The sequence below is a fragment of the Mustela lutreola genome, chromosome 9 (assembly GCF_030435805.1).
Source record: "Mustela lutreola isolate mMusLut2 chromosome 9, mMusLut2.pri, whole genome shotgun sequence".
Lineage (NCBI taxonomy): Eukaryota > Metazoa > Chordata > Mammalia > Carnivora > Mustelidae > Mustela > Mustela lutreola.
In genome coordinates, this window is record NC_081298.1 from 44289456 (window position 1) to 44302614 (window position 13159).

Sequence of the window (13159 nt, forward strand, 5' to 3'; positions counted from 1 at the left end):
CCGGCGCCGGAGGGTGGCTGGGGGAAGGGGAGGGGCAGCGCCGGAGCCGGGGGAGGGTCGGAGGCAGACACAAAGCCGGTCCCTCCCCGCCCCCGCCCCTCCTCGGCTCCTCTTCCTCCTCCTCCCGCTCCGCCCCGGCGGGGAAACCCAGCCCCGCGCCTGTCCGTGGGGCTACCTCTCGCCCCCGCCTCCGAGACCTGCGGGGAGGGCCTGCGCGAGGTAAGGGGCGGCGGCCGCGGAGATCCCACCCCCGGTGCCGGCACCCAGCACCCGGGGAGGCTCCGGGGCACGGGCGGGGGCTGAGCGGGGTTCGAGGCGCGGGGTGCTGCTGCTCGCACCGTCTTCCCCTTCGGAGGGGACCTGGAGGGAGAGAGCGAGCGAGCGTCTTCGCGGGGCTGTGGGAACGGGTGGGGGAAGGGGTACCGGGGAGGGGGGTGCCTGGACCGGGGCAGGGTGACCTTCCGGTGCCTCGGGGCGACCGCAGGTCCAGGTAGGGTCGTGGAGTATATATCTTCACGCAACCCCTGCGGGGGTGGGGTGAGGGGCAGCCGGAGGGTGCGGGTGCCGGTGGCTCCAGGTGCAGAGTGTGTGTGTGCACGCGGGAGGAGGGGGAAGGACCTTTGTAGAGTTCTACCTGCGGGGGCCGCCCGTGGGGTGTCAAGTGCGCCTCGTGCCTGGGAACACGGGCCGGACTCGGGGTCGCACCGCCCGGATGCCCAGCTCCGCCCCGGTGCGTGCGCGCAGTCCGTGCACTGGGCAGACGCCGGGGTCCGAGGCTTCCTCCTCCCCCGCCAGAAGATCCCGCAGGAGGGTGTGTGAGTCCGACCTGCGAGCGCTGGGCTGTCGCGGCGATTGATGGCTGCATAGCAGGAGAAGGAGGAGCCTGGGGTTCCTGCCGGGAAGGGACGGGGCCACTTTCCTATCCTCAGGCCTCCCGCCCCCTTCTGGGCTCGGCCTCCACCCTTGGCCTAGGCTTCCACCAGTAAGGCTAAGGCGTCCACCCATCCTGTGACTGGGCCCCCTCCACGTTCGGGGGACAGCAGGATTTGCAGAATTCTGCTTTAAAGCCTGTGATTTGTTGTCAAGAAATACAGGGCGGGACCCGTCTCCTTGGGCCCTAAGAGGCGCCTTTCTTCACAGAGATCAAAAATCCTTTGGGTTTTCCTAATTCAGCAGAGGAGGCTCCACATAAACCGGGCATGCAGTGGAGCCTACTTATTTGCAGGCCTAATGGTTTCTGGAACATTGGGGTTTCTTAGGAACCTATTGTCATCAATAAGGAAACCTCAGAGCACTCTTCCAGCAAGAGGACTTTGACAATATTGAGCAAAAATAAACAATTGGCAGCACTCAGTAATTCGCATGGTATTTTAAGGCAGTATTTTAAAAAATAAAATTTAGTGTGAAAAATCCACGATGAACAAAATAACCAACATTTTAAATAAAGAGAGGTTTTGTTATGCCTCTGCGTTACTGTGTAGTGGGGACAGTGGTTTCCAGTGACCCTCAGTTTGTCTGGTCCCTGCCTGGGAGTTAATGAGGGTTGACAGTGACCTGCAGCAGATTAGGCAATGCTGGCTTTATATATAGTCTTTTTTTTTTTTTCCGATAGTACAGCTTTTTATTAACTTTTCACATAGTTCAAATATGGGAGAATATTTTGATAGGTGTGCAGACATGTATGCACTTTCCTTTTGGTCTCAGGCTCCAGTACGTTTCTAGAACCCCCTTGACTCTCCTGTGCTGGGGTGCTGGGGTAGCTCCACAGAGAGCATTGGGGTGTCAGGGATTGGGTGGGGCCTGGGAACAGTAAGGGGCCCTTGCATTTGGGACTGGAGAAGAAGGCTGGTGGTTGACAGGAATTGTGGGGGCTTGGGACAGCTCCCAACAGTTGGAGGCTGAGGACATGAGAGTAGAGAACCTGCTACCAGACCTCCTTTGTCTGCTGGCATTCTGCAGACAGGTTAGGTAAGTAGAGAAGGAAACCTAAAATAACCCATACTTGACCCTTTCCCCCTCGCAGGGGCAGCTGGAAGGAGCTTGACTCTCTCTAGGGCTCTGGTATGTGCTTGTTTGCCAGAGAGAACTTCCCAGCAGCCCTTCTGTCCCCACTTAAGTTTCTAATGGCTTCAGCTGGGAAGGTTTCCTGAGGTCCCTCCTCCTTTCCCTGATAAGACACCCCCTCAGCACCACAATTCCTTGTGTATCACTTCTGAGTAGTGCGCGGGGGACCCCACTTCTCCACTGAGAACAAGGTCAAAAGCCAGATCCTAGCTCCTCCTCCCTGCCTCCAACACAGAGGTGTGGGTGTTGAAAAGAATGAACCAAAGTATTCCTTGGTAAACACACAGCAAGATGTCCATCCTGAGCAGATTGGCCATGTTTTTATAGTGCATTTCAAAATGTTTTTACGGATAGCACCTCAGGTTTTTTTCACTGTAGTATGATTAATTCCATTAGTTAGGTGAGAAAACAGAGGTCAGGAGAGGTCAAAGCACCAAAGAGGGGACCAGGGCTCCAAGCCCAGTAGGCATCTTGCTGAACCACAGCTCACTTGCTAGAGGTGGCTGTGTTCAGAGGTACAAGCCCGGCAGTGTCTGTCTAGAGCAGAATTTAACCAGGTTGTGTTTAGGGTACAACTTTATTGAAGAATTACAATAGATACATAGACAGACCAATAGATAGGCACTTGGGTGGCTCAGTTAGTTAAGTGGATGACTTGATTTCAGCTCAGGTCATGATTTCAGGGTCTTGAGATCACACCCCAAGTAGGGCTCTCCACTGGGCGTGAAGCATGGTTAAAATCCTCTCTTTCCCTCTCCTCCTCCTCCCCCTCCCTGCTCATGTGCGCTCTCTCTCTCTAAAAAAAAAAAGAAAGAAAAATTTCTAAAGAGTTACAGTGATAGAATACTAGAAGCATTAGGAAAAATGCTAATATTAAGCAGGGTTTCCTCTGCAGGACTTTTTAGTGCCTTTATTACAGTGTACGCTGGGACTTTTTAGGATGACGCCATAATATGGACTGTTTGCCAGTTTCATTTGGCCGCAGAACACTCCTTCTCATGAAGCATCTTTAGGATCCAGAGTTCCAAGGAGTCCACTTTGGGAAATGTTTAGTTTACCCCAAATGCTCTTTTAGTTCACCTTCTGACATCTAGGCAGTTTCCAAGGAGCATTGGTGCTTCGGATAGCAAAACATCTATATTCTGGACTTTAAAAATGCACAGTAATCCCCCCTCCACCTTGTAAGGTGTTAGTTTGCAGCTGCCGTGCACCTGATTAACAGGACTCAGTTTTCCAGGGGCTGGTCAGATCTGAGGAAACCAAAGGAGTCGAGTAAATGCAAACGAGCGTGTCTTCATGCTGCTTAGAAGCCGGCAGATGTCAACCAGCTTTGCCTGAGCTTGCCTCCAGCGTGGCTTGTATGTGAAACGGCAGCATAGGGATCTGGAGCTGAGACACATCTTGCTTGATCACCTCCATTGAGTGGGAAGGTACACCCGGGATTTTCAGCTGTCTCAGCTTCCTCTCTTCCCGGGAGCTGGCAGTGTGGATTCTGTAGGATTTCTGCATTTACTCTTGAAAAGGTAGCTGCTGGAGCTGGAACCAAGGGCTGCTGTTGGGATCCACCAACCCACAAGCACCCATTGTTGGAAACCTGGTCTTTGTAAGAAAGAGTTTGCCAGCAACCAGCCATTCCATACTTTTCATAGAGGGGTAACCCTGGATGTCCAGCCTTGTTTGCACCGAAGGGAGAAGGTGAACAGGGGAAGCCAGAGTTTGTATTTCAGGGTTTCAGAAGAGGGTGGCGGGCTACCAGGGCCAGCAGAGGAGCCTTGGGAAAGGTGACACCATCATCAGAGAGGGCATGGCCACAAGCAGACATTCAGGGATCTCCAGAGTGAGTGAATTTATCTGAAGATTTGTTTCACAGATATTTCCAAAGCATGGAGAGGGAGCAGTCTCTAGGACCTGTATTGATCTGTATCGATTAGGGTGATATCACAGAAGTCAGGGAAAGGTGTATTTTGAGAAAAATGGACCTATCAGGAGTGTGTGTGTGCCTGTGCCTGTGCATGCCCTCCTGCATTGGAGGCCAAGGAAGAAAATGGGAGGGAAATACTGAGTGTGATTTTTTGTTTTGTTTTTTAGTTTAAAAGTATTGTGGAGGAAGAATTTCCTCTGCTCTTCAAGACCCCTCTAGCAGGACTAAGAATCAAATAGATGGGGTTCTTGTGAGCCAGATTAATAGGAGAAAATCAAATTTAATTACATATATGCAGGGAATCCACACAGACATGAGAGTCCCAGGACAGTTAGGCAGCATGAGGCAAAGGCGTGGGATAGGAGGGTCTGAGGTTGCCCTATGATACAGGTAAGTTTCTTAGGTACAGAGGCATCTCTGGTACCTGCAGGCAGTTGAAGGGGAGGTAAAGAGCTTTCCCCAAATCTCCTGGGTTTTGATGCTTTGAAGTCAAAATAATCTTCATGCCTTATGGCCCATCTTGGGGTGGCCTCCCTTGGCCCCTACAGAAGTCCTATACGTTACACAGATACAAATTTTCAATAAGCAGCTGCAGACACAGAGTCACTGGGGCATGGTGGGGACTGAAACATGGGAGCTGATGAGTTTAACCACAAAGAGACCACAGGCCCAGCAGAAAGGGGTCAAAGCAGAACCGGGAAGCCTAAAACCAGGAGCAGGGTGGAGTTCATGAAGTCAGGGACGGGGATGAAGAGGAAGAACCTGCAACAGTGAGTGGGACCGTCCAGGGTTTTCAGCCTGTGAGTTTGTGGCCTGCATCTGTTGTGATTGATCTGGGCCTATTCTGTCCCATGTCATTACGTATTTTTACTGTCATCTCTGAGAAGCGTGGAGTGGCCGCTGAGGGTGTGAACAGAACCACATAAGTTAATGCAGCTGCTAGCAAACCCACTCAAAAGCATTATTATTTTGAATGAATACATGATTAAATGGCATTACTTTTTATGGTAGAAACAGTTTTTGAACTTTTTAAAAAAAAATACTTTATTTATTTATTTGACAGAGATCACAAGCAGGCAGAGAGGCAGGTAGGCATAGAGAGAAAGGGGGAAGCAGGCTTCCCGCTGAGCAGAGAGCCCAGTGTGGGGCCCGACCCCAGGACCCTGAGATCATGACCCGAGCCAAAGGCAGAGGCTTAACCCACTGAGCCACCCAGGTGCCCCTGAACTTGTTAATGGTTTGGCAAAAACCCTAAACAGAGTCATATGTTGTAGAAGGGCCTCAGAAAATAAAGTTGGATATGGCCAGGAGGTTGTGTGGATGAGGCTGTAGATACCCCATCCTGTGGAAATGTTTTATTTTGATCAAGAATCTTTGGTGGGGGGACATCTGGGTGGCACCGTTCAGGCAAATCTTATGCAATGGGGTTTGTCTAGAATTGTCCTCAGCCTGGACACTGATTTGGGAAGACTGGATCAGTTTTGCTCCTCATCTAGTAAATCGCAAACAGAATGCAACCTGCGGGCCTTGGCTGTGTATATTCAGGCCACACTGGCGTCTGGTTTTGGCGCTGCTACCAGGTGTGGGGTCCTGGCTGACTTCCGGGACTCCGTGGTCCCCTTGGGATCAGAGATCTGACCAGTGCAGGTGTCATGGTATGATTCCTGCCTCATGGGCACTCCAGCCTAGCAAGGGATGCTTAGAGATGCTAGCCAGTTTAGGACAGTGTAGTCACTGCTTGACTCAGCAGGCAGACTTGTGCCAAATTTGACCCTGAAAACTCCTTATTGAAGTGCTTTGTTATTTTCCTCTGTGATTGTTTTTCCCCTGGCAGTTTAGGGGTCTGAATGAGAACAAAGATAGATGTTCTTTGTCTTTAAAGAAGGGGTTTTCTTTTTTATCAGGTCTTTATTAAACAAACAAAGGGGTGGGGGTGCATTTCAGGGGCTCCTCTGGATCAGCGCCCTGAAGGAAAGAGACTCTCCCCCATTTTGTGGCTTCTTAACAAAGAACCAGAAGGAGGGAGGAACCAATGAGATGAGCAGATAGGAAGGGCCCCACAGGGGTGATGAAGGGTGCTTTCCTCAAAGCTTCTCACTTCTCACGTGGGTGAGGTCTGATCTATGAAGGTGCAGTCAGGCCTGACAACTTCTTGTCCCTCCCCCAGGGTGGGAGCCCTCCCCTGGTCATCTGTCCTTGGGGTCCACCACCCACTCTGTCTGTATTCTAGGATTCCTGTCTTGACACAGACTTTACACATACTTGGTATTACAGTCTTTCTCTGGGCACATCTCATACCTCTTATGCCCAATATTTTCAGCTTATGTCTTTCCCTAGATAGTGTACAGGGTGACCTTGGTCCATGAAGTATTGTAAACAGTAGAGGTAACCTATATTATAATGTTGGCTTGGGCAATCCCTTTTTCTTAAACTGAATCTTCACAGGACTCTGGTACCTACCAGAGGTGGAGTCATATCAAAGAGTGGGGGCCAGAACAGGGCACAGTGACCTCTTTCTATTCAAGCATGCTGTGGTGGCATACAGAAGGGGCACTTTATCCTGTCCTGGGTGTCGGGAGAGGATTCACAGTGAAAGGGAGTAGCTCTGACAGATGGGTTATTTGGTGATGGCTAGTAACCAGTGGATTTCAGGTAGAGGAGTGTCACATACAAAGAATAAGAATCAAAAGGAGGGAGGTGCTTTTGGAGAAAGAGCTCTCTTGATCATTATGGCTCCACTTAGAATGTGAGGTTCCTGCTTGGGTTCTGGGGAGTGTGGAGGAAAGATGTGTGGCCTCAGTACTCTCCTGGCCTCAGCCTGGGGAGGGCGGTGAGAACTGTGTGTGGGACTTGTGGAGGACAGTTTAGGACAGTGTCATGTCCTAAAGAATCAGACTAGAGGGATGGGGACAGTCTGGGTCAGGAAAATGATCATCCATACAGTCTTGTCACAAAGCCCTGCTCAAGCTCTGTGGGGAGCTGTGCCCTATTTGTGATTTAAGGAGACTCTCACCTTCCTTTGTCTCACAGAAAAGTTCTGGAGACTACGTAGGGCCTACCGAGTGGCTAGATCAGAGGCCAGCTGCCTGGAGTAGTTCCACCCCGTGTCAGTCCGTGTTTGGCTAACGACTGCCCCTCACACTTCAGCTTTCTCTGCATGCAGGTGGAGCGGGTCCCATGAGCCTGAAGCCATCCTCCCACAGAAATGGGTGCTGGCCTGGGGAGGGAAAGTGGTAGAGGGGTTTGAGGGGACATGGGCAGACCACTGGCAGCATCAGTCCCTATCTGGGATGCTTATTCTCAACCTTATGGCCAGGGGAGGGCAGACAGTGGGGAAGAATTCGCCCCCTTCACTTCCTGTGACGGTTTGAGGAGCAAGAGTTCCTTACTGACCCTCAGCCAGGAGGCTTATGCCTCCAGGGTCTGTGAGTGGGCACACTGGCCCACCAGAAACCATCTTGGATGCTTCCTAGTTGTGTTCACTAACCGTGGTTTTACTGTAGACATTTATGTCCTTAGATCATATTGGAAATACTCAGTGTAATCACAGGATGCCTATTACTATGTAACTATCCTTCTTGGACATAGTAAGCTCATTGTATCTGCCATCATTGGCTCCTGGTTCCTTGAAGACTGGTGAGATCCTTCCTTGAAGGATGGTGGACATCGAGAACCATGGGTCTAGGAAACCGAGAACATTAAGATCTGAAGGAGAGTTTCTTAATTGTGTCAGGAAAGGGCAACCTACACCCTCACTGTCCTGGCCAGGCATTTGTCAGATTCTTACTCCATAAATACATGTAAGCATCTGAGAACACGTGTACCTGCCACCACCATGCTCTCCTCCCATTTCCAGTGGGTGAGGGCATAAGACAGTGAGATAATGTGATTTGTTTCAAACTAGCCAGTAACAGGCAGCCTCAGAAAGGAAGTGCCCTGTTACCAGGCAGGTGCAGTCTAACCTGGAGATCCTACCAGTGTCTCACCAGTAGGAGATCCATGTATCTGCTCTTCTGAGCATGCAGCCCTTGGAATAATGGTTGAGACAGAGAAGTCAGAATAACATAGCAGGATCCTGTGGAATCTGGTGAGATTTTAAGCATCATGGTTCAGAATCTCAAGAGATTTGTCTTGATAGGGTGTGATTTGGACAATTGATATAAGATAGAAATCAATCTCTTTTAGTTTTTTCCTAAGGCATTTTTCATTTAGTGTAAGAATCAAGAAACCAGGATGCCTGGGGTGGCCCTGCCAGTTCAGTGTCTGCTTTTGGCTCAGGTCATGATCCCAGCATCCAGGGATTGAGTCCTGCATTGGGCTCCCTGGTCAGTGGGGAGTCTGCCCCCTCTGCTCCTGCTCTCTCTCTCACTCTCTGCCTCTCAGAATAAACAAACAAAATTTTAAAAGAGAATTAAAAAATCATTAAAATTGTAATAGCAAGAGAGAAAGTGATCAGCTCTAAGGATGAAAGAAACTGAATAGTACAAAAGTATAACATTTTAGCTACTATTTTCCCGTAAATCCATATAAACTTGAGTCTTAGCTGGTCTTTAATATGAAGGAATTCTTTATGCATCCCACAAAGGACGACATAATGAAGGTGTGAAAGGCTTTGGAGAAATCTTTACTCGATTGTTCTAGAGAGGAAAGGAACCTGGTATAAGAGCCAAGACTTCATAGTTCTCAAGGATTGTGATGCCTTTATAAAATAAACATCATTCTAGAAGTAGTGATAAAAATCATAAACATAGCCAAATAGATGTTGAAGGCTAATTGAACGGGAGGTATCTTCAGTATGATTTAGTATTACTTCATGTAACAAAACTACCTTTGAGGGAAATTTTCTTTTGGTGAACGCTGGAAAGACTGACCAAAATAAGATACCACTGGACTTCAAACATTTTTATATCCCATATGAAAAGCCCAACATAGAAGTCAGGAGAGCGCCTTTTGACTGATAAAACATTTTCTGATAAACCATTCAACAGAAAATCTCTGGAAATTAATGTTGGTGGGGGAACACAGTTTGCCTTGCTCTCATTCTTGAGGAGCAATTAGGAAATCTTGTTTCTCTTGCAGAGTTGCTTTGGTTCGGCCACAAACATACTCTACTGTCCTCTGACCCTGTAGCTTGGCCGCTGTCCCTTATCTGCATCATGTCTGCATCTGCCTTCTTCCCAGCATGGATTCCATGGTCTGGGATTAGAACCCTTTCTTTGCATATACCTTATTTGTCTTGCCCTCTCTCTCAGGAGACTCCCCTGCCTAAACCCAACCCTGGCTGAAGCACCTCTTCCCTCGCCAGTGCCTGCTCCAGGCAGGAGGGCTTGGATGTGGACAATCCATTTTTCTTAACTCATCCACTCTCCTGCTTAGATCAGTCTTTGATAAACGTATTTTTCTTTAAATCACATCCATATATTATAGGAGAGATATAAAATTTGGGGAACTAACACTTACTATGATATTTCCCTTTCCCTCTGATCCTGTCTTGTTTCATTTATTGAAAATGTTCCAATGGCAACCTTCTAGAATGATATCACACCCCACTAATGGGTTTTGAAAAAAAGATGCATTGGATGATTATTTCAAGATTCCTCCCTTCTCAGACTTTCCAAACCCTTCTTGCTCTCAGTTGATGACCTTACTTATTTCACTGAGAAACTAGAATGAATCTGAAGAACTCCATCAGTCCCAGCTTAAAGCTACCACCAGACCTCCACCTGTGTCCACATATGCTGTCCCATCTTTGCCACAAAGCATTAAACATTGGTGCTCTTCTGGGGGTCCACCCCTCAGCTGCTATGGCAAATTCTGATTTCTCTCGCATACTCAAAGACATTACTCCAGCATTTGTCCCCTGTCTGTCCTGGATCATCAAGTCTTCCCCCCACCCTCTTGGCTCATTTGCATCCAGGCACAATCATCCTGCAATATTGCCCATCTTCAGAGAACCTACCTTGACCCCACATCTGCTACCAGCTCCTGCCTCCTCAACCTGGCCTTACAACAGAGCCTTCCATTCTTTCCTACATCCAATCCCATAAAGATGTTGCCTGCTGTACTGATCCTGTCAGGTTCCTCCGTGACCTCCCTGCTGGCACATCCAGTGATCAGTTTTTGGTCCCCATCTCCTTCCATTTTCCAGCAGCACCTGACACGGTACTTGTCCTTTCTTATTATAAATACTTGGCTCTTGCTTCTCCAACTTCACTGGGAGCTTCTCAGCCTCCTTTGCTTCTTCTCATTTCCTTGATCCCTAAACATCAAGTGCCTTGGGGCTTGGTGCCTGGGTTTCTTCTTCCCATGATACCTATGCTAGGTGACCTCAGCCAGCCCCACTGCTTTAAATAACCTGTGTCTGTGAGTGGACTCCAGGTCAGGCCCCTCCCCTGAACACAGCCACTGCAGCATGGTCTTTGTGGTTTGTCCGCTTAGGGATCTCATAGGAATCACAGACTGAACGTGTCCCAGACAAGCTCTTTGCCCTGCTCCTTCTCATTTCCCCATCTCAGCAAATGGCTCTATTCCAGGTTTTCAGCTCAGCACCTTGGGCTCCCTCAAACTCCCTGCCACATTCAGCCCATTGGCAGTGTTATCAGCTCTACCTTCAAAATAAATTCCTCTCTGTCTGCTTCTCACCATCCCACTGCTGCTACCTCAAAGCCCACGCCATCTCCTTGTAGTGTCCACCTCACTGATCTTGCTTTGTTCTTACCTCCCAGCCATGTTTTCCTGAGCATGTGCACAGCCATCTTTTAAAAAATGGAATCGCCTCTCTACTGTCCTGTTCCGCCAGGGCAGGGAGCCCTCAGCACCCTCTCAGGAGTGGGGGAATGCCAAGCATAGCGGTTGATGGCTTAAAGAAGTGGGCAAGCAGAATGGGTGGTTCTTGACCATTGATTTGGAGATGAGTTGTCCATTCCATTTCCATGGCTGATTTCAGTCATCTCCTGATAGCCCTGTTAGGTCATCCTGTTCCTGTTAGGAACCTCAAAATTCCTAATAATACAGTGACTGTGATTAAAGTCATTATTAAAAATGACATCATAGACCTCAGCTGCAGCAGCTTCTTGCAAGACACATCCCTAAAGGCAAGGGAAACAAAAGCAAAAATGAACTATTGGGACTTCATCAAGATAAAATCTTCTGCACAACAAAGGAAACAGGCACAAAACTAAAAGGCAACCTATAGAATGGGAAAAGATATTAGCAAATGACATATCAGAAAAAGGGCTGTATCCAAAATCTATAAAAAACTTATCAAACTCAACACCCCAAACCCAAAAAATCCAATCAAGAAAATGTGCAGAAGGCAAGAACTGATATTTCTCCAAAGAAGGCATACAAATGGCCAACAGACTCATGAAAAAAATGTTCCACATCACTTGTCATCAGAGAAATACAAATCAAAACCACAATGAGATACTTACTACCTCACACCTGTCAGAATGTCTAAAATGAACAAGACAGGGAACAACAAATTTTGGCAAGGATGTGAGGGAAGGGGAACCCTCTCACACTGTTGGTGGGAATGCAAGCTGGAAGAGCCACTCTGGAAAACAGTATGGAGGTTCATCCAGAAGTTAAAAGTAGAACTACTCTACTGGATATTTACCCCAAAGTTACAGATGTAGTGAAAATAAGGGGCATGTGCACCTGAATGTTCATAGCAGCTATGTCTACAATAGCCAAACTGTGGAAGGAGTTGAGATGTCCTTCAACAAATGAATGCATGAAGATGATGTGGTACATATATACAATGGAATATTACTCAGCCATCAGAAAGGATGAATATCTACCATTTACATCGACATGCATGGAACTGGAAGGTATTGTGCTCATTAAAATAACTCAGTCAGAGAAAGACAATTATCATATGGTTTCACTCATATGTGGAACATAAGGAATAGTGCAGAGGGCAGTAGGGGAAGGGAGGGAAAACCGAATGGGAAGAAATCAGAGAGGGAGACAAACTATGAGACTCTTGACTGTGGGAAACAAACTGAAGGTTGTAGAAGGGGAAGTGGGTGGGAGGATGGGATAACTGGGCGATAGGTATTAAGGAGGGCACGTGATGTGATGAGCAATGAGTGTTATATGCAACTAATGAATCAATGGACACTACTATAGTATATGTTGGCTAATTGAATTCAAATAAAATAAAAAAAAGAAAGTCATGGAGTGTACAAAAATAAAATATATTTTATAATATTATATAACTCATAATATATTATGTACATACAGTTTAAAAGGGATAAACTTAGTTTTATATAAAACTCATGGTCATGCCCTTGCTTTCCACTCACCCAGCACCAGTTACCATGACCTTTGGGGTTCTTTTGTTCTAACCCTGGGGATCTGTCTGTGGAATAACTACTCTCATACACAAGCAGGATTTGGAGCCCTTTGCAGGTTCCCCTTTTTTTGCTCCTGGACAGCTGGTCAAGGCAAGCTCAAGCTCCTGAAAACTCGGCTCACATAGTGCAGCCCAACTCAAGTGTCACTTCTCCCTTCCTGACCCCAGCCACCAAGCCCGGTTCACTGAAGCAGGAAAGGGAGCCTGGGGATAGCTTGAGAGGATAGGGTCATAGCACAGCACCAGGCTCTCAACCAACTGACTTGGGTTTCCAGAGGAAGTCAGAGAGGAATGTGGACTGGGCATATCATATTTTTCTTGGAGTAGCAAGTGATAAAAGCAATATTTTTGCAACTAGAGAAGAAATGGGGAAAAGATCAAGAGCCAGCAGATACAGAGGATGGGAGAGGAATCTTGAGATGTAATTTTCCCTTGTCTTCTCCCTCTGTGGCACATGAAGGAATTGAAAATGCCTACAGAAAATCATTCTATTATTTCATTTTTACACCCTCAGTGATGTTATTTTTAATAGTGACTGTGATCACAGTTGCTGTATTATTAGGAACTTTGCAGTTCTCTTATGATCCCCCAAGCACAGTCATCTGGCCTCTGGCACACCCTAAGCCAACAGGAGGCCAAGCTGTGGCTCATCTAGCACTTGCCTATCCGGAGCCCCCAGCACCTAACAGGGCCATCAGGAGATGACCGAAACCAGCCACAGAAAGGGAATGGACAGCTCGTCTCCAAATCAATGGTCAAGAACCACCCATTCTGTTTGTCCACTTCTTTAAGCCATCAGCTACCATGTCTGGCAT

General features: G+C 47.8%; 2 protein-coding genes across 5 annotated transcripts in view; one reads left to right on the forward strand and one right to left on the reverse strand.

Annotated features, from left to right (window-relative positions):
* The window catches only part of LOC131808356 (uncharacterized), a 28577-nt gene extending 25004 nt beyond the window's left edge, over positions 1–3573 (reverse strand). The window contains exons 1-2 of the mRNA XM_059134345.1: positions 3399–3573; positions 635–892 (exon numbers count right to left, since the gene is read on the reverse strand). Coding sequence (XP_058990328.1) covers positions 635–892; positions 3399–3573 — 433 coding nt within the window. The remainder of the gene's footprint in view (positions 1–634; positions 893–3398) is intronic.
* The window catches only part of RIN2 (Ras and Rab interactor 2), a 229791-nt gene continuing 216712 nt past the window's right edge, over positions 81–13159 (forward strand). For 3 of the 4 annotated variants that reach the window (XM_059134158.1, XM_059134164.1, XM_059134162.1), the window contains exon 1: positions 81–219. The gene's annotated coding sequence lies outside the window, so the exon portion shown is untranslated. The remainder of the gene's footprint in view (positions 220–13159) is intronic. The other variant, XM_059134159.1, reaches the window with a different exon arrangement.